Source organism: Protomyctophum bolini (genome assembly GCF_963924005.1).
Source record: "Protomyctophum bolini genome assembly, chromosome: 21".
NCBI classification, from domain to species: domain Eukaryota; kingdom Metazoa; phylum Chordata; class Actinopteri; order Myctophiformes; family Myctophidae; genus Protomyctophum; species Protomyctophum bolini.
Window position 1 is genome coordinate 18,512,890 of NC_137882.1, and position 20,386 is coordinate 18,533,275.

General features: G+C 42.5%; 1 protein-coding gene across 1 annotated transcript; it reads left to right on the plus strand.

Moving 5' to 3' along the window:
* Positions 1-5,714: 5,714 nt before the first annotated feature.
* On the plus strand, positions 5,715-9,070 carry c1ql3a (complement component 1, q subcomponent-like 3a; the record flags this gene model as incomplete). The annotated part of the gene is made up of 2 exons (XM_080794275.1): positions 5,715-6,401; positions 8,891-9,070. The coding sequence occupies exons 1-2, from the start codon at positions 5,805-5,807 to the stop codon at positions 9,068-9,070; spliced, it is 777 nt and encodes a 258-aa protein (XP_080650401.1). The 5' UTR covers positions 5,715-5,804.
* Between the last annotated feature and the right edge of the window lie 11,316 nt (positions 9,071-20,386).

Here is a 20,386-nt window from a genome sequence, read left to right on the forward strand (position 1 = left end):
CACCTGTCCACACACACGCTCTCACACCCTGCTCTTCCTCCCTCTTTTTCTCACATCAGCCTGACATCATTGCCACCCTCCAACGTCTGATTCTAACACCATGCCAATGTCTCCTCTCGTCTCTTCTATTCTATCTATTGGCTATCTATTGGCCCGTGTCCACTTACAAACTAGATTTGGTGATACTTCTTCCTCCCTCCCTTTCTATAATGAAAGCAATGAAATGGCATGCCAACTAGAGGAGTTATTGTTATTCTGTTTGCTACTTTAGGCGTACATCTGCCCCAAGGGGCCTGGGTCACTCCTCGATACTGGCCCCACTAATGGCTTTGGAGAACAAAAATTAGATTCACTTTTCAGGAGAAAGCGATTTATCGTTGACCTCTGAACCTATATAGTGATTATGTCTCTTTTTCCTAATTCATCTCTGTCTCAGTACAAGAGGCCATCTTCAAACGGGGAGGTCTGTGCTCTTACAGTAAGGCGTAGAACCAGCAAGCTCTTCCCAATTGTTCACTAGACCCGGCCACAACAACTCTGACAATCGGGCTCAGCTCTATTAGCACAGTAGGTTGTGCATCATGGGTTCGATCCCAGCTCGGGTCTTCGAATGGAAAATGCTCCCCATCCCTCCCTTTCATGCACTATTATGCTTGAACCGCACCTACCTAATATCTGTTATGCTGCTGCATACAGTATACTGTGAAGTTGTACATATACTATGAAGTTGTTTGCACGAAGTTAGGTACAAACTACTGGGGTAAAAAAACATAATGCTGCTGGTATATACAGTACAATATACAAGATTGTATGCACATTTGATGATGCTCTTGAATCTATTTTATTCTCTCCTTGCTCTTTTAGGGTAGGTTCATAATAAGTACTAAAATTAATAAACTTATAATGGGATCGGCCGGCCTCATGGTGGCGCTATAACAGCCCACTTTACGTTTTGGCTTATAACTCTTGTACCCTAGGTCGTAAATTTTAACTTTTGGATTCCTTGGGTCATGACGCATCTCATCTAAGTCACCCTCCGATTTACTTACGCATGATCACAGGGGTGACGTGACATTGTAATTGGCTAGCAAAATTAGTAGGACCCCCTATCTAAGCGATTGCGACAACCACACTTTGCAATTCTTCAAATTTTTGACTTTTCTAGTCTATGCTGCTGCATTGTTTGAAGGAACCCAAACCAAAATAAGTCTTACTCTTATGTACCTGTACACAATATGTAACAATAAAGTACAACCTTTAACCTTGGAGGAGAAGGATTTTTTATTCTATTCTGGATTTTACAGGGAGCCAGTGCAGAGAAAGGTGGAACATGTCATCTATCTTCCTAGTTTTTTGTCAGCCTTCTGGACCTGATGATGATGATCGTTTCCTGCTGTTTACTTTTAAAATACACATTCAGAGCTGTCTCTCCAGTCCTCAGATTTACCCCTATTACTTATCTCTTCGAATTCAAAAGTTTAACAGCTTTGGTTCGCATCAAATAGTTTCGGTTAGAAAGCAGGGTGATTAATCAGAGACCTGCAAATGCAGGAGATATGTTTGTTTTTCTGACCATTTGGTACCTTCCGTAGTCGTAGTTTAAGCTCTCTATCCATCTCGCATGCTGGGAATGTGAAATAATAGCAATCTGACCCATCCACTATTGCTGTTCAATTGTATTGTCACAGTCTATTAGAAAGGCACAGTTTGGGATGAAAAATGAACCCGCTCATGGAAATACATCATTATGCAAAGGCAATACCAGTCAACCATGAGAAACAATGGATGAATCTGTGACCTTTTCCTTTCGCCCCCGCCCCTAAACCCACTCCCGCAATTGAATGAATTCCAGTCTGATGTTTTTTTTGTTTGTTTGTTTGTTTTTACGTCAATACACAATCAATGCCCTCGACGCCCCTGTCTTCACAGGGAGGACAAATGGGGATTGTTTCTTCATTTATAGACTAGGTTATGAATCAATTAATGGTCTACAAATTGTTTCAAACATTAAATAGGCTTATCGTTTGTTTTCTGTTTCTTACTGGTTCCCTGGTCAATTAGGCCTATAGCTATGGTGTATGTCACACATTTTGGGAAATATTAAACGTGAAGTGATTTATTGATTGATTTAGTCCATCCATCCATCCATCTTCAACCGCTTATCCGTAGTCGGGTCGCAACAGCTCCACCAGAGTGCTCCAGACTTCCCTCTCCAGAGCAACATTAGTGACTTCCTCCTGAGGGATTCCGAGACGTTCCAAGGCCAGTGAGTCGATGTGTTTCCTCCAACTGCGCCTTGGTCTGCCCCGGGGTCTCCTGATTGATTGATTGAGTTAGTTAGTTAAAGCTCTGTATATTCTCTGATATAGTATACTATATCAGAATATACTGTACATTGCTAGTGCTTCCTATATGGTGCTTCCCTGTCAATTATGGTGCTCCCTATGGTGCTACCCCATCTTATATGGTGCTTCCTGGTAATTGCCTGTCTTCGCTTCTTGGCGCTTAGTTCACTGTGTCTTTCATCGTGCTTCTCTTGTCATCTATGGGGCTTCCTATGGTGCTCCTCTCCCTGTCATCTATAGAGTATAGGGTTCTCTGTGTCTCTCCAGCTCTGTTTGTAAACGGAAGATACATTTTCAGGTTACACATTATTACATTCAATTAGTAGAGAGAACCCCACTAGTGTCATTCATCAGCTCGTGTTCCAACCAATTTTTGTCTGCTAATCTGTTTATTTATTCACTTCCAATTGCACTTCCTGTATTCTGTTATGAGTTCTCTCCGATTGGATGAAATTGGTCTCCGATCTGAACATGTTTTGTCTGTTTACTAATGAGCGGGAGAGATGGGGACACACCTGGTTAGCCTACTGTGGAAATATAGTTATTTGACACTTATATTTCAACAAACGGTAGGCTATACTTTTCAGGCCTTATGATCTGCTTTCAACACACTATTCATTGCACCCCTATTTCAGTGTGTTCATGGTCAAATCTTTAACTGCTTTTACAATAAATTAAAGAACACAAAAAAGACAGACACGGAAACGTATTCATAAATTAATTATTCTAAAATCAAATTAAAAACAAATACCACAATCTGTACATACACATTGTTTGCCCTTGTATTCTTTAAAAATAGCGACATGGAGTGCCCATCCGATTTAGGAAAATAATAATATATATATATATTTATTATTTTTTCCCTAAGATGTGTACAGACGTCTTGGGCACACCATGCAATCATTCTAAAGACGTCTGGAGACGTCTTGGGGTGTGTGTGTGTGTGTGTGTGTGTGTGTGTGTGTGTGTGTGTGTGTGTGTGTGTGTGTGTGTGTGTGGTTTTCCATAAGAGGTGATCCTATACTATCCAGGATATAGTTTTACCAATTAATTTCGGGCCACTATGGTGGTCACTTTTGACCGAGAGCAGTAAAGGTGTTACAAAGTTAGGAGATCAGCAATGCACAGTGGGGTGTAAATCACAGTAGCCTATAGTCTGGTGCACCCATGCAGGTTTTAACGGTTGCTTTGCTCTCTCTCCGAAGTCGATGTTCGAATGTCACAAACCATGAGATTCTTATACAGTATCTGCTGCAGTGAAGCACGGCAGCATCGGGACCTTGTTTTGTTGATGATGGGATGATGCCCAAAGTTTGATTATTTTTCTTTTCTTTTTAGTTTTTTAAATAACATACCCTCCTCTTTAAGCAGATGTGACCGTTTTATTTCCCCCACTTCTTCTCCATTCATCTCACGCCTTCCAAGGGCACAACGAGTCCCCAGCTAACCAAAGCCCATTGATTTTCACTGGGTGATTTATAGGTGCAGTGTGTGTTAGGGCAGCCCTGATTGTCTAACTGGGGCCTGCACTGTGCCACCTTAATGAGGGTGATGACACAAGGGGCAGAGGGTGGCCCAAAGGCCTTGTGCCACCCTGCCGGCCCGGGATATGCCAGCTCACTGAGCAGGTTCTTATCTCGAGTTCTATATCTGTCTGTCTCTGTGCGTGCGTGCGTGCGCGTGTGGTCTAACTGCCTCTCTGACAACATATCACTGCATGACACAGGCATGCACGTGCGTGTGTGAGAGAGAGAAATGTAATAATGGAAAGCCATTTTGGGGTACCTCGACACCTGTTCGCATTGGTGAAGTTTTAAAATACCAGCCTATAAGCCGCCCATTTATTAAATCCTTGGGGCATGTGTGGCAGATGTTGCTATTTGTGCTTATAACACCACAGTGTCGCTGCAATTAATCACCCGTATTGACCTCAGTGCCATTATACTGATCGTTCTGTTACCTTCACAGCTCATTTTCAGGAACTTGGGTGATGCATCAATGCAAGCGCTCTCAATAGCTGTACATTTAGAGGCCTAATGAACCCAACCCCGCGGTTAGTTTGATTTTAATGTCGCCAATACACAATCAATATAGCCTTGACGCCCTTGTCTTGATAGGGAAGACAAATGGGGAGTGTTCCTTGTGGGCTAGGTTATGATGAATCAATCAATGGTTTTATAAAATGTTTCAAACGATATAGCCTAAATAGGCACAACATAGCTGCTCACTGGTTCTCTGATCATATTTTTGGAAGTTTAAATTAAAAAATGTATCTGTGTAATTTTAGATTTTTGCATTGGCTATCTACAAGCTCACTTCTGCAATTAAAAATATTGAAAGTGTGAGAACTAGCCTACTGATCTAGAAGGCATGTTTATAGAATAGACCTGCATGCAGGTCATAATGTGATAATTTTAACCTGTAGCCTAATAAGTTTGCATCTTTCCAATCTCAGGCCATCACGAGTCACGACACAGCTATGTCCCTTATGCTCATTTGGTCCTTTAGCACTACAACTAGGCCTATATTAAAATAAATAGTCAACTGCATGGCATAGTCCACACTATAAAATAATGATGCTGTCACATATAGCCTAGTGCTAATTGGTCTTGTCAAAGGGTGGACAGAGTGCATCATGGTGACATATGGCTATCTTCACTATATGTGCGCTATCTTTCCCTCCCTCCCGTTGCCTCCCTCCCTCCATCCATCCATCCATCTCTCTCTCTCTCTCTCTCTCTCTCTCTCTCTCTCTCTCTCTCTCTCTCTCTCTCTAGTCTACAGCGCGCCTGCAGCTCCGTGCTGCTAAACGCAGGCTCAGCCTCGGCGCACACAACAAAGTCCGCTGGATGTGTGTCGTCAACAAACGGTTGAAACCAGACAGAAGGGTCTCTCACAATAAGCTCTCTTGAAGCACAGTCGTCGGGACAGCACAGCAGTGCGCGGATTAAGGCTCTCCAGGAGGAACTGTTAACTTTCGGACTTGTGGTGGATGAGAAAAAGGGGGGTTGGGGTCCGACCCGAGATGTGGCTTGCATCTGAAGCGTCGTCAATCAGAGATGCTGAATCCAGTGCTTTTGGGAATCACTGACGACTAAAGCGCCCGGAGCAGCAAAAAAAGAAAAGAAAAAAAGGCTGAACTTCAGACTGAAGTGAGACTTGAATGAGCAAACATCAGCACAAAAAGTGAAGAGGGAGATATAGGGACTGAGGAAAAAAGGGGACGCGCACGGGGATTGGCCCTGAGAAGAGAGAGGAAAAAAATAAAAAGGTTAATTAACATTAAATACCGTCAAGGCGAAGGCGGCTTCGTAGCTTTTGCTACATTTTTTTTCTCTCTTAGAAGGGAACCCACCAGCCGGCAAGATTTCACCCAAAAGCAGACAAGAGGACCGTCCGGTGCTGACGAGACTGGTCGGCAGGAAGCGGCTGATCGTGGCCGGGGTGCTGGGGGTCGTCATGGTCCTGGTGCTCGTCATCCTCATCCCGGTGCTGGTCAACACGGCGGGCACGTCGGCGCACTACGAGATGCTCGGCACCTGCCGGATGGTGTGCGACCCGTACGGCACCAAGTCGCCGACCAGCACCGCTGCCGCGGCGGACACGGCGCGAGGAGACAACAGCCTGGTGCAGTCTCTGCCCACATTCATCCAGGGTCCGAAAGGTGATTCGGGCCGCTCGGGTAAAGCGGGCCCAAGGGGTCCCCCCGGCGAGCAAGGGCCGCCCGGGCCGCCGGGGCCGCCCGGGGACAGGGGAGATCCAGGCCGGCCCGGTCTGCCCGGCCCGCCGGGACCCAACGCGGCCGGAGGGGGCATCAGCGCCGCGACCTACAGCACCGTGCCCAAAATCGCCTTTTACGCGGGCCTCAAGAAGCAACACGAGGGCTACGAGGTGCTGAAGTTCGACGACGTGGTGACGAACCTGGGGAACCACTACGACCCAACCTCGGGGAAGTTCACCTGCTCCATCCCTGGGATTTACTTCTTCACCTACCACGTTCTGATGCGCGGAGGGGACGGCACCAGCATGTGGGCGGATCTGTGCAAGAATAACCAGGTATACGAGAGCATCCACATTACGCACAGGGCGCACGCGTATACATGTCACATTTTTAATAAAAAAAAGGAACATCAGTAAAGCCTCTGTATACTTGGGAGTTAATTTAACTATCTATATATGAGGATTACTTATAGAAATGGATAGCCTACATAAATTGTTGTTCTTCTGTGCTTTGTTTGAAAGCGCACCATTCAAACTGTCCCGCCACTAAAGAAAGAGTTGGACGCCAGTGATAGTAGGCTATACACACACGTCGCTCCTGGGGCTTTGTGTAGGCCTACTCCTAATTGATGAACAGAGAGGAACAAGTGCAGCTATAGGGGACTAGATCAGCAGCGGAGATGCTGATGAGACCAGGCCGTATACCTTTCTTTACGGATTCATAGATTTAAAAAGCGTCTTAATTTTATTTTATGTTTATTCTATATTTTTTTTACCATTTGAACCATCTAGCCTAATAGTCAAACGGACCTGTGATGTTACATGCACGTAGTTAAAGGTAAGTGCTTTTCTTTGGTTAATGGCTGTAAGTGTTGCTATGTTGCATAATGGAGTGTTTGTTTGGAGTCTCCCTGTTTCTCCAGCTCTTTAATCAGAAAATTCATTTTCAGGTCGGGATACCAATTTTTATCCAATCAGGATAGAGAAGATTAAACAAGTGAAATCAGAAGTGATGACACAAATAAACGAGCAGACGAAATTGGAACTGGAACGTTCACTATAAAAAATGTTAAGCTGATAAATGGGTTTTTCTTGGCTATATATATATAGCCGTGTGTGTGTGTGTGTGTGTGTGTGTGTGTGTGTGTGTGTGTGCGCGCGCGTGCGCGTGTGTAAAGTTTTCCTCATAAGATTTTCCCTGGCAGTCTCTCTCTGATCACACGGCGGCTCCACAGCCTCCACTCCACTCCACGCACAGAGGAGTTGTCATGGAGCAGATCTAATCCTCTTCCCCCCCGGGTCGACCCCCGGTGTCACCGAGGCGCTGTTAGCGGAGCCGCTCTGCCAAGCGCGTCTCTCTCCCTGTCTGCTGCGCGCCGCTCCCCTGCACACTCACACACAGCACCGCTGCTCAACCACAGGCCTAGACTTGACTATATTATGGTCAAATAAACACCACATTGTCGACTTAAAAAAGGAACATGCAGCATTGCAGCATATAGGCCTCAATAGCTACAGTTTAGGTATAGCTGCCTAACTACAGTGCTAATTAGAGCAGTGGTTCTCAAAGTGCTTGCGGGGTCCCCAACAAAATGAGTAGGCTACGCCTGCATAAAAATCAGTTTAACAACTTTAAACTAATCTACAAGCCATTGAAAAAAAATGGAGGAATATTGATAGGCTAATTAACTATAACATTTGTACACTATAGCCTATTCATTTTACATATGGCTTACACTGAGGATTTTGCTGTGCAGGAAGGATATGGTTGCATGCACACCTTAAGGTTAATATTATATTATATTTTTAATAGCTAAAGAACATTGTTTTTGTGAATGTCCATAATGATGGATCGTGGGTGTCTGATGATGACTTGATTAATCGTGCAGCCCTGGAGCCTGCTGATTTGAATAAACAGATTCAATCAGACCCTGATTTGTCTCGCTAGATAAGACAATCTTCTTTTAATAAAAAAGGACTTAATGAGAATAAAGTGGCTTATAACAAATTAATTTCGGTCTCAACTCAATTTGAGCATGCAGGGAATATCCCAGAGGTGTCTTGGTTAAGGTAACCTATATGGAGGGGAACTCGTGGCAAGCAACCAAAAGTGATATTTTGTGCCCTTCAAATAGGCTATAGTATACTGTCGACATGAAGAAAGAAAATCTGGCCATTTCATACTGTGGTAACTTCCTCAAATTAACCAGAGACTATGTCAAAGTGACATTTGATTAGATTTGTTTGGATCTTGTGTTCAGTGACTCGAAGCAAGCCTTAAACAGTGATCAGCGTTATAGGAGCTGTCCATGGTACCGCTCAGGCTATATACGGAGCTACCGGTATACACTATTTTACTTAGCAAATGAGAACAGTAAAACACGAACTGGAGCGAATTAATCCGAAAACAGATATAGATATAGTTCCATAACTCACTTTTTATTCAACCATTATTTATAGGCTACAGGAGGAAATCCCATTGAGATGCATCTGCATGCATTTAAAAAAGAACAGTTACATTATTTTATTTTATTCAGTTGTGAATATCCATTTAATAAAAAAATACAAGCTCAGAGCAAGTGACAATGCATTTAAAAAAATATAATATGGAAATCTGTGTGTGTGTGTGTGTGTGTGTGTGTGTGTGTGTGTGTGTGTGTGTGTGTGTGTGTGTGTGTGTGTGTGTGTGTGTGTGTGTGTGTGTGTGTGTGTGTGTGTGTGTGTGTGTGTGTGTGTGTGTGTGTGTGTGTGTGTGTGTGTGTGTGTGTTCACTTCACGCGCATGTACATTGTACATTAATCCATGTGTGTCGTGTGCTCCTGCAGGTGCGTGCCAGTGCCATCGCCCAGGATGCAGACCAGAACTATGACTATGCCAGTAACAGTGCCGTGCTGCACCTGGAGCCAGGAGACGAGATCTTCATCAAACTGGACGGAGGGAAAGCCCATGGCGGGAACAACAACAAGTACAGCACCTTCTCTGGATTCATCATCTATGCTGATTAGCCATGTGGTGCACATATTGATGTTTTGGATCTACAGTGCCCAGTTTCCCCCCTGCCCTAGCTTGGGCACCGCCACTTTTCATCTCTCCATTTCCAAAACAACTCTCTGCAAGCCGTGCACAGGGATCACTGAAGCTCCTTTGGGGGGTTACTGGAGAAAAGTCCCCTATACCAACCAAGCCCAGGCCCCTCTCTGGTCGAATTAGGCCTTTCTGAATCTTTCCCTGGGTCACTATGGCAGCCTCACCCCTACAGTAGCCTACCTCCCATCCCCATCCCCATCCCAATTCACCCTTTATGTACAGTAACCCTATAGCTCTGGCCCTGATCCTAACATTCAACCTAACGAGAACCCTCAGCTTTATGTCACATAGTTTATGAAAATAACTGCTCAGCCCTGAACATATAGGCTGATTTCCCTCCTCCACCACAACCACGGCCAAAACCACTTCATCGTCCTATAACTCCAATCCTTTTCCACCCATATGTCGCCATCCGCACTGAAAGGGGTTCCTGGATACGAGTTTGAGTGAAATGGCTGAAGGACCTGGAGGATGTATCTGTGGTTCCATCTCACTCCTCAAACGGTGGGGCTACAGTGGCACCAAGCTACTGTACAGATTCCATCTTCAAATGTCTTCTGAGTGTTCGTATTCTGGGGTGGGGCTGCATGTGCATCGAGACACAGGGCACACTCTGTCTCAGTCTGACTTGGGGAATAAGCTGATATGTTGGACGGTGCGGACAGGGGTAAATCCTTTACGTTGTGCCTCTTCTGAATCTAATCCACCCTATTGACAACAAAATAAATGAGTTATCCAAAAGATCTAAGAAAATCACAGTACACAACCTGAGTGTTCATTTAGCTCTGAGAGTGTATACATTTCTATACTCTCAGTAAAAAAATAACACTTATTTTACGAGTATGAGTAGCTCAGTAGAAAAAACTAAAGAAGCTAAGCAGCAACAGTAAAGTCTAATCGTAAAGAGTTTTGTCACATAAAATAAAGGCTGAGATAATTTTGTGCAATATTTAATATCATGAACAATATATTGGTTTAATTTAGCTATTAATATCAGTGAAAGAACAGAACCATAGTTTAAATCCTTCGCTATACAGTAGGAGTGTTATATGATTGGGAGAGCATGGCAAGGAAGAGAATGCTTCTTGGAGATGCTTTTTCAATAAGAGCAAGATGTACATTAATGTTTAAAGTTTATGGCTGAAAGGTGCTGAAAATGGGTTCTAGAAACGCGTTTCTTTAATGCATATGTTTAATGGATAGAGAGATAGGAGTTGGATTCCAACAACTATGCACAAGCATTACATGTGCATCCTTCTCTAATCTACTCACAGAAAATGTACTATGCAACCTATAATAGGTTGCATAGGTTCTTCAATTTGTTCTCTGACCTACAGTTCAGTATTATAGCCATCTATACCAAAAGGTTGCAACAGAAACTGATAGATCAGGTTCAATCCTCAAAAATGTGTGTATGATCAACAGCCTTATGTTGTAATACAATAGACTGCAATCAGCTGAATACCTAAAGTGTTACCCTAAATGTCTTCAGCACTTATTTGAAACACAATGCTCTCAATCATATAAGTGAAGAATGTGGGTGGGAGACCAAGAAGTGCAGAGAGAAGAACGCCCCCACAATATTCTGAGCTCTCAACTATCCAACTAATGTTAAATGGCCGGTAGGTAATTGCCTCTGTTCCTGACCACGTAGGCCTTAAAAAAACATCCAAGTTTGTACGTATAAATGTCAAGAGTTGTTATAAGTGGTTGTGGCTAACACAAGTTACCTTCTTTTTTGTTCCTTTGTGGTAAAGGCAAATCAAAGGTTCAGATGTATCCACTGTGGTCTTGTTCAAAGAATACCGTATCCTAACTACTTGCAAGCATCAACAAAAATCGAAACAAGACTGCTCAGTATCTGTATAACCAGCCAGTATAAATAGTATAACCGGTATAATCAAGGGTCCTAACCGACCATAAGAAAAGGCTAAAATGCACTTCCTTCCTCGCTGTTGAGCGAGTGATTATTTGATTATTTGAATTGTTTTATTTTGGTCAGCCATCCAGAGAGAGACATTAAAGAGAGTAACACCTTTGCACACCTACAGATCAGCAGGTGCATGGCTGAAGGAGAGAAGAGTGAAGACCATGGGCCCACTAATACAGAAGACTTCACTTGCAACTTAAAAGATTTATTGGGAACAATGTTTTGCTACACATGCCGCGTACCAAAATGTTCCCAATAAGCATTTCTTATTTGCAAGGGAAGAAGATGTATGCAAGAAGTGTGCAGGAGTCGTTTATTCAACATATTTATGTTGCTGTGGAAAAAGTATGGATTACTTTTGGACGCGTTCGATGCACTCATGTAGTTAGGATACAGTGCATCAGTGTGAAGTACAGTATTGCAATGTGAATGAAAGCTATGCAGAGGTTGAGAATGACGATCGGACCTTGTACAGTACCAGTGTATCTTAGCCTCTTAAACCCCTATATACATTGACGTATGTCAAATAGCGGAAAAAGGAGATCTATAAGTTCACAAAACATCACATTGTGATGCGTTTTGAGCTTGTAGATCTGCTATTTTTGCTGTTTGCCTATATTTTGCTGAATGTTTGCCTATTTTTACCAAATGTTTGCCTATTATGACATGCCTCCAATAGGGATGTTATAGGGTTCATGTATCTTAATGATAGTTGGAGACCTCGGTGAGTAGCACCCCTTACTAAAATCATGTGTAAATATTGTAGTGACTCAAGATTGTTCTTATTTTTCTTCCTGTCCTCCCCTCTCGATGTACAAAATATTCACTGAGCGCAGGAGAAACAATATTATATAGTCTATTAATCAATGGGACATTCATGCATTAATCATCCGATTGTCTGCAAGTCTTATCTTTATTGGTGTGCGTGTGCGCGTATGTGTGTGTGCGTGTGTGCACGCGTGGAGAGAGGTGCAACTCGTGCATGTTGGGCACGAGTGTTAAATATGAGCTATGTGGGCATCACGCTCCTTTTCTGTTCACAGGATGAAACAGTCACTTGTGTACAGTTGATTCCAAAAGTATTTCCATTAAATGGACACAACTCATCATGTCACATCTATGTATCGGCTCCATTTGTCCTGCAGCCAATCATCGGAATCACACTAACTTTATGTTATGCGTACAGAGATGGTGACATTGGTATAGAATGACTGACATGAACAACTGACACCTGATAGATGTGTGTATGTGCGTGCGCACGTGTGTGTGCACACACACACACACACACACACACACACACACACACACACACACACACACACACACACACACACACACACACACACACACACACGTTGGTAACGTACTGGCAAAAATACAAGCTTCACAACACGCAATATGAGCTTATGTACAGTATATGCTTTAAGAAATATTTTGTCTATGTTATTTTACACTTAATCAATGAAAAGTATTAACGAAAATAATAACTACATTGGATCAATTAGAACGTTCAGTGCCACCTGTAAAGTAACAGTTTCCCTGCATGGGTAATGGATATACAAGAGCAGGCCCATAGCAGACAGATTAATTAGAGTAATGCAAACTTTAATGCATTTTAACATTAAAGCCATAGAACATTGAATGAGTTTAGATCTATGAAACATTTAATTCCAGTTTACCTTAAAGCCATGCACATATGAATTTCCAATCAATATTCAGTTGAAACGTTTGAGTGACTAAACTATAACGTGGAGGCTGGGGTTCTGAAGTCAAGCCCACTTGGCCATTCAAAGCATTATCTCAGTGTGCTACAAATGTCTACGTCCTGTAAGTCAGTGATACTCAACCTCAGGCCCGCGGGCCACATCAGGCCCGCGGGACCATTATGACTGGCCCACCAATGAAAATCAAAAAAAAAGAAGAAAAAAAAATCTGGAAAATGAAATAAAAATAAATAAATCTGAATGAAGTTATCTTTAATTACATTAAGTAATACTATTAGAGTTGTACTATTACTCGAACGAAAATAAAAGCTTGGGGGGGGGGGAGATGCAATGCAAATGAAAGACATATACTGTGTATCCCTATTCCCTGACATAATTTTATAGCTAAACGGACAGAATTCTATTTTATTTGAATGATGAAACCCAGCTGCCATTAATAGTTGGAAATGGAAATGGAAATTGCGGAAATTGCGGAAATGGAAATTGCGGAAATTGTAATTGCGGAAATTGCGGAAATGGTGGAAATGGAAATTGCGGAAATGCGGAAATGGAAATTGCGGAAATTGCGGAAATGGTAATTGCGGAAATTGCGGGAATGGTGGAAATGGAAATTGCGGAAATTGCGGAAATGGAAATTGCGGAAATTGCGGAAATGGAAATTGCGGAAATTGCGGAAATGGAAATTGCGGAAATGGTAATTGCGGAAATTGCGGAAATTGCTCTTCAGTTATAGCTATCTATTTTCAGGTAGATTGTTTTATTTTACTCAGTGAGCCATATCACTACTCATTTTTTTTCATGAAAAAGGTCATAGCTGGGTAATCTATTTTCAGGCAAATTGTGTTTATTGTATTTTATTTTACTCAGCCATAACAATTTATTTTCTGTTAACCAACTTGCTGGCTGGCAGGCAGGCAGACAGCTACTCATAGACAGGCAGACAGACAGACAGCTACTCATGGAGAATTGGACAGGCAGGCAGTCAGACAGACAGCTACTCATAGACAGGCAGACAGACAGCTACTCATGGAGAATTGGACAGGCAGGCAGACAGCTACTCATGGACAATTGGACAGGCAGGAAGGCAGACAGCTACTCATAGACAGACAGACAGCTACTCATGGACAATTGGACAGGCAGGAAGGCAGACAGCTACTCATAGACAGACAGACAGCTACTCATAGACAATTGGGCAGGCAGGCAGACAGCTACTCATAGACAGACAGACAACTACTCATGGACAATTGGACAGGCAGGAAGGCAGACAGCTACTCATAGACAGGCAGACAGACAGCTACTCATGGACAATTAGGCAGGCAGGCAGACAGCTACTCATAGACAGGCAGACAGACAGCTACTCATGGACAATTAGGCAGGCAGGCAGACAGCTACTCAGACAGGCAGACAGACAGCTACTCATGGACAATTGGACAGGCAGGCAGGCAGACAGACAGCTACTCATAGACAGGCAGGCAGACAGCTACTCATAGACAGGCAGACAGTAAGACAGCTACTCATTGACAGACAGACAAATAACTACTCATGGACAGACAGACAGACAGACAGGCAGGCAGGCAGGCAGGCAAAGAGCTACTCATGTTATGTTATTATGTTATTATAACAGCTACTCATGTTATGTGCAATAATTTGTGCAGTTATGGAAACAGCTCTTTGTGTTTATGCAAGAAAATGTAACACATTTATTTATTTACATATTGTGTGCATGCACATTGTACTTTGATACATTTTGCGAAAATAAAGCAATTGAAAGAGAGAAGTTATCAAGTATCATTAATGTCGTAATTTTATCTACTGGCCCCTGGCCCCTTGCCATTTTTGTAATGTGGCCCACAGGTAAATCTATTTGAGTATCCCTGCTGTAAGTAGACTTAGAAATAAAAGTAGTATTGACCAATCATTACAAGTGGCTCTTATTTTGAAGAGGAAGCGGCAGTCTGTTTCGTTTGTAGCCAAGACATGTTATGATGCCAAGCACTATAGTAAACAGGACCCACGTGGATTAAGCACAAGCTTTTAGCCAAAGTTCATATATTTATGATATGAAAACCATGCATCTGTGACTTAGACAATGTACACACTTTGGAAGTACGTTAAACACAGAACCTCAGCAGCATTAGGTGAGTATAGCTCAGTCTCATGCTGGCTCAAGCTGCATGGTAAAATCATCAACAGCTGCCCAAAAGAAGCATTAACAGGTAGGCTACACTACAGTACTGTCGCAGTCACACTGCCTGCAAGAATGTGATTAATGTGATAAATTTAAGTTCACTTAGCCTGCTTAAATAGTGTTTGTATTAAACTGTTTGTACTAACTATTTGGCCGCCGTGCCAATTCTTATTCTCATTTTAGTTCATTAGTTGAAGACAAGTGGTCCGCTGTGCACGGTGCACTGTGGTGCTGAACTCTTACTGTAACTGCAGTAGCCGAGGCTTGTAAAACCTGCATTCACGGGGATGCGTTTGTTTTAAAGCCATGTAAAGTCAAGCTTTGATGGGTTTTTATATTGCACTATAATGTATCGCCATAAGCCATAATGTATCGTGTCATACAATGTGTGTGGGCAATTCGGGGGGCCAAATCGTGCGCTCTACACACAGTGGTTAAATCAGGAAGCAGTCCACCTGCATTTAACAATGTTTTAGTCACCAAAGTGAAAGAGTGTCTTGGGTAATCGGTTCAGGTGTGTGTAGTGACCGGCAGTGGTGAACAGGTGATGTCACAGTTATTTGACATATATAATATTTGGTATTAATAAACATATCCAATAAACAAAATAATAGTAATTCAATTCGTATTCATAATTAAATCAAATATGATTCAGAATCAGAATCATCAAGTCATGATGCAATTGGTCAAATAATTCATGTCATATGATGTAATACTTAAAGTCTTAAAGCATCAAATAAGATTAGTAGCCTAAGTCAGACTTACTCAACGTTAAAAACTTAAATATGAGAAACTATAGGCCTAAGCATGATAAACATTTCATTATATTATATATTAAATAATCAATGAACCAAAAGTGAATAAACATAACAAATGCACTGCTTATAATTTCAGGTTAGAACAAACCGTTCAAGTGCTCAAGTCACAGCTCAAACATAATTATGTGCAGTCCATAATAAAGTGGCACATTGACACGAAAAGAAGAAGACGGTACAAGTTACAGTACACACCAGTACTTTTTCTACCCATAATAAGGAGACCTACTGTATGTAAAGTTACATATAAATACATTTCCTTTACTTAGACAGCAGGGTTGAAGCATAGGAGCTGATGGACTTGGAGAAAGACATGCAACACATAAGGTCTCTCAGGAACATTGCAATTATGTGCAACAAACTATCAGGTCAGCTACCGGGAGACATCCATTTATGTGAGCGCCTATAAAAGTCCAGTTTGGTGATAAATGTTTTGCAGTACTATATTTGACTGATATCAGGCTGATCTTTTTGGCCACCTGTCTGTTTTCAGATTCACACATTTCTGTGCTCCATATTACATCACTGATTGAGATGTTTTGTGCATTTGTCTTTGACATGTTTTAGTGTAGCAGAGTGCAGGTTGGTTAATTAAGTGTGCTTTAAGCTACTTGGCTCGCATCACAGAATCTAATCTAATCAACTTCTTGTTTTTGCGTTGTTGATTTTATCACTTGATTTATTTATCTTTTACACAAGGTCGATACCCGACAGTGACGCAGGTTATTTTCACCAGCTGAATGCAGGGTTTCTCCTTTAAAAATGACGCTCGTTTTTTAATATAAATCACACTTTGGTCTACCTCGGCCACCTGCATAGGACCATATGGATGTCTTAGTTACAAAGCAGTGAGGCAGAAAACCTCCTGAGACAATCTGGGCAGAGGAGAAAAGAAGGAAGGACCCTGAGGAAGTTAGAAGAGGAGGAGGAGGAGGTGGTGGTGGTGATGGTGAGCTTAAGGAATTCTGTTGAAGGAGCTGAGAATAGAGAAGGCTTCAAAGAGAAGAGGAGTGGAGGTGAGAGAAAAGAGGGGGTGATGATGATGATTATGACGACGACGACGATGTGTTTTGATGTAAAGTGATTTAATATAGGCTAATATAATATTACAATAGTTGGAAAAGAGTGCAGAGGTCTCAACATTGCAGTTACAGCCATACCTCTATGAGTTACATGAAGAATACGCAAAGAGAGAATAGTGAAGATATAAAAGGATATGAAATTAAATACAATTAAAATAAGAAGTTACAGTGCAGAAGAAATTGTTTAAATAAAAACTCAGTAAAAGTCAATGGCAGACAGAAAGGTCTTCAGCTTTTGTTTTAAATAGCTGAAAGTACCAGACCTGCAGTTTTCTCTTTCTTTGCTTCTTCATGCTTAGTCGTGACTCTGGGGACAGAAAGCATGCAGTCCTGTCCCTGATGACCTGAGAGTCTGGGGACAGAAAGCATGCAGTCCTGTGACGGTCCCAGATGACCTGAGAAGTCTGGATGTTTCATTTTGTAGTACAAGATCAGAATTGTTATGCTCTTCATCTCAATGCTTTTATATAAACCAATTCTTTTTTCAAAATCGATTCTTTGACAGACAGGAAGCCAGTGTATAAAGATCTGAGAACTATATAGTGTGATGTTGATCCACCTTCTTGGTATTCTAAGAACTCAACAGCAGCTGATCAGATTCCTTTTAGGAAGACCTGCAAATACGCTGTTACAATTATCCAAGTTTACTGAAGTTGAATGTGTTGCAGAGTAAAGAGCTTAGCTCAGCCTGAAGTCCAAAAGCCTAAATAAATATCTCCCCTGGCCAAGAAAGGGTTTCCTCATAGTCTAGCGGTAGTTGTTTGGTTTACTAAACAGGAGACCTGGATTTGAATACATGAACGCATGAACAACCTTTTTGCTGATTTGTAATTTTGTTAATGTGGCTGGATTCAGATCTGAATCCATGACTACACCAAGATTTTCACTAACTTTACTAATGAAGCAGAAAACACAGAATTTGAATCATTCCTTCCTTGGCTCCAGAAAGGATTACATTCTGTCTGTTTAATTGAAGACAACTCTGGCACACCCAATCGTAGATGCATTAAATTATACTGGACTGGTGATAAGGGTATGTAAATGTGTGTGTAATCTGTATGAGTAACATAATATATTGTGTTGTGTTATTGTGTTGATTGAGAGCAGACTATTAAAGGCCTTTATCGTCCTCAAAAAGGCTCTAAAACGACAATCAATTCTGCTTCGACAGTGTCCCACAAATCTAAATCTAAACATTCTTCAGCCAGGCATAACTGATGCGTTATGCAGATGTGGTGTTTTTTTTTTAATACTTTCGTCGTTAAGTATAAGTATAACGTTAAAATATGAGTGTGAATAGCAGCTGTAGAGAGCAGTGAAGGACAGGGAAGGAGAGGTGCTGAAGACAACGCTCACACCTCCGGTTGCGATCCAGATGGAGAGCGGAGCCTGCAGCAGGCTGGTGGTATGGAGGCTTGTTCGGGACAACACAGGACACGGCATCTTGGGGTGATAGCAGAACCCCCCACCAACACACGCACACACACACACACACACACACACGCACGCATCGTTTCAAGTCACCTCTTTCCCAAGCTGTTTACTGTCTAGATTTGTTTATCATGACACGTATATAGAAAACCGTACTATTTGAAGCGTCTGAAAAGAACAAACCAAGCACATCCATTCTGTCTTCATACGATGCAGAAATGAATGTTGAAATCTAATCAATGATTTCATGTCAAGATGGCTCAGTAATTGCTTTGCACCTTTGACGGCTCACTAAGCACTTTCAAACCAATCAACTAACATCTACCCCCAGAGTTAAAATGTTACTTACAATTTTCACCCAAACATCTATCCTGTCCAATCTAAATCGCCACTTAAACCCTCTAGTCTAGAGTAGACTTAGTAAACTGGACCTGAGTTGGATCAGAATCAGATATTTACATTTTCTGTCGCTAGTCATACTGTACAAGTAATGATGTAAATGCAATTTTGCCGATCTACAAGCCCACAACACGTTGTGTTTTTGTTCCCCCCAGAGTATGAATGCTGGGGTTCATGTGGTTAACATCCCCCTCCCTCCCTGCCTCTCTCTCTGATGGAAGAGTGTAATAATACTACTAATGACTCTGAGGTTGTGATTGTTCCTGCCTGGCTGTCATTCATCACGCAGCCAGGGTCCAAGTGTGCTTGGCCACCTGTTCCAGAGGACCGGCTCTCACAATGTCCTTCACAACACTCCGTCTGTCCTCGCATCGGTATTGCGCACGCACACACACACACACACACACACACACACACACACACACACACACACACACACACACACACACACACACACACACACACACACACACACACACACACACCTAGGTCCCAGACATCCAACAGTCGCGCGCCTTCACAGCATGTAAAATCCAGCCAGGCTCCACACATACAGAAGCACCACTATAGATGCAGCTTCACCTCGGAACTGAACAAGCGACAGATGTGGCGACTCACAGTCGCGGTCACATTCGGTAACTGAGAATAATTTGATGCATGGCGTCTCAGTGACGTTATTACACCCAGGATGGGGCTCATGCAGAAGCGCAACCTGGTACACTAGCCCCATTTCCCTGCTTTCCCTGTCCCAGAAACCATGCGCCGCTCTTGCCTCTCGGCCCCTCTGTGTCCGTTAGCTCTGCCTGGGGCCTGACAGGTGTATAAATAACGGTAGCCCCCGGTTAGGGGCCCGGATAAAGACATTATCAATTCACAATCAAGTCACTGCCTTTGACACATTCTTGGCACAGAAGCTGGCCACTGTGGCGAAACACGGCGGAATAATCTTGGTCAAGAAGTGATTATGCACTGGGTGCATCTCACTTCTATTCAGGGGCGCACCTTTCATCTGATATTTTTACACACACATTCTTCTACACAACTACTAGGCTACTACTCAGATGAGATAAATGACTCAACCTATTGGGCACACCGACACTGCTAATGTAGTTGACCAGTGAATAAATGCGACATCAGTGGTCCAGTACTGGCATTGCTTGTCAAATACAATTAAATTCCGCAACAAACAACAAAGCAAAAATATTTAGAATATTTCCCTAAAGTTAACCTTAAAGATCCCCTTCTTGCAGTTTTTTTTCTCCTTCATATCTCTCCTGCAAGTAGTAAAAGATGGAGCATGCACTCACTTTCTTACACTTTTCTCTCTATCCTCTATTCCTTACACTCTTCTCTGCATCCTCAGAAAGATACACAACCCAAGATGCACACTCACACAGAAGCACACTAAACTCAGATCCGTCTTGAACACATGACTGTAGAGAAACTGTGTAACGATTTGCGGGATTGTTGGACAGAATCTGGAGGAGTAGGCTAATATTTAAAAAAAATGTTTTACAAAAGTCGGCCTCCTGGTGGCGCTATAACAGGCCCATTTGGGGCACACATGCATGGACGGAGTGCAAAACATACTCTCTCCCCATGCCTTCGGCCTGGTGGAGACAATAAGCACAAACACAGTGATCACTAAAATAAGCTACCCTGTGC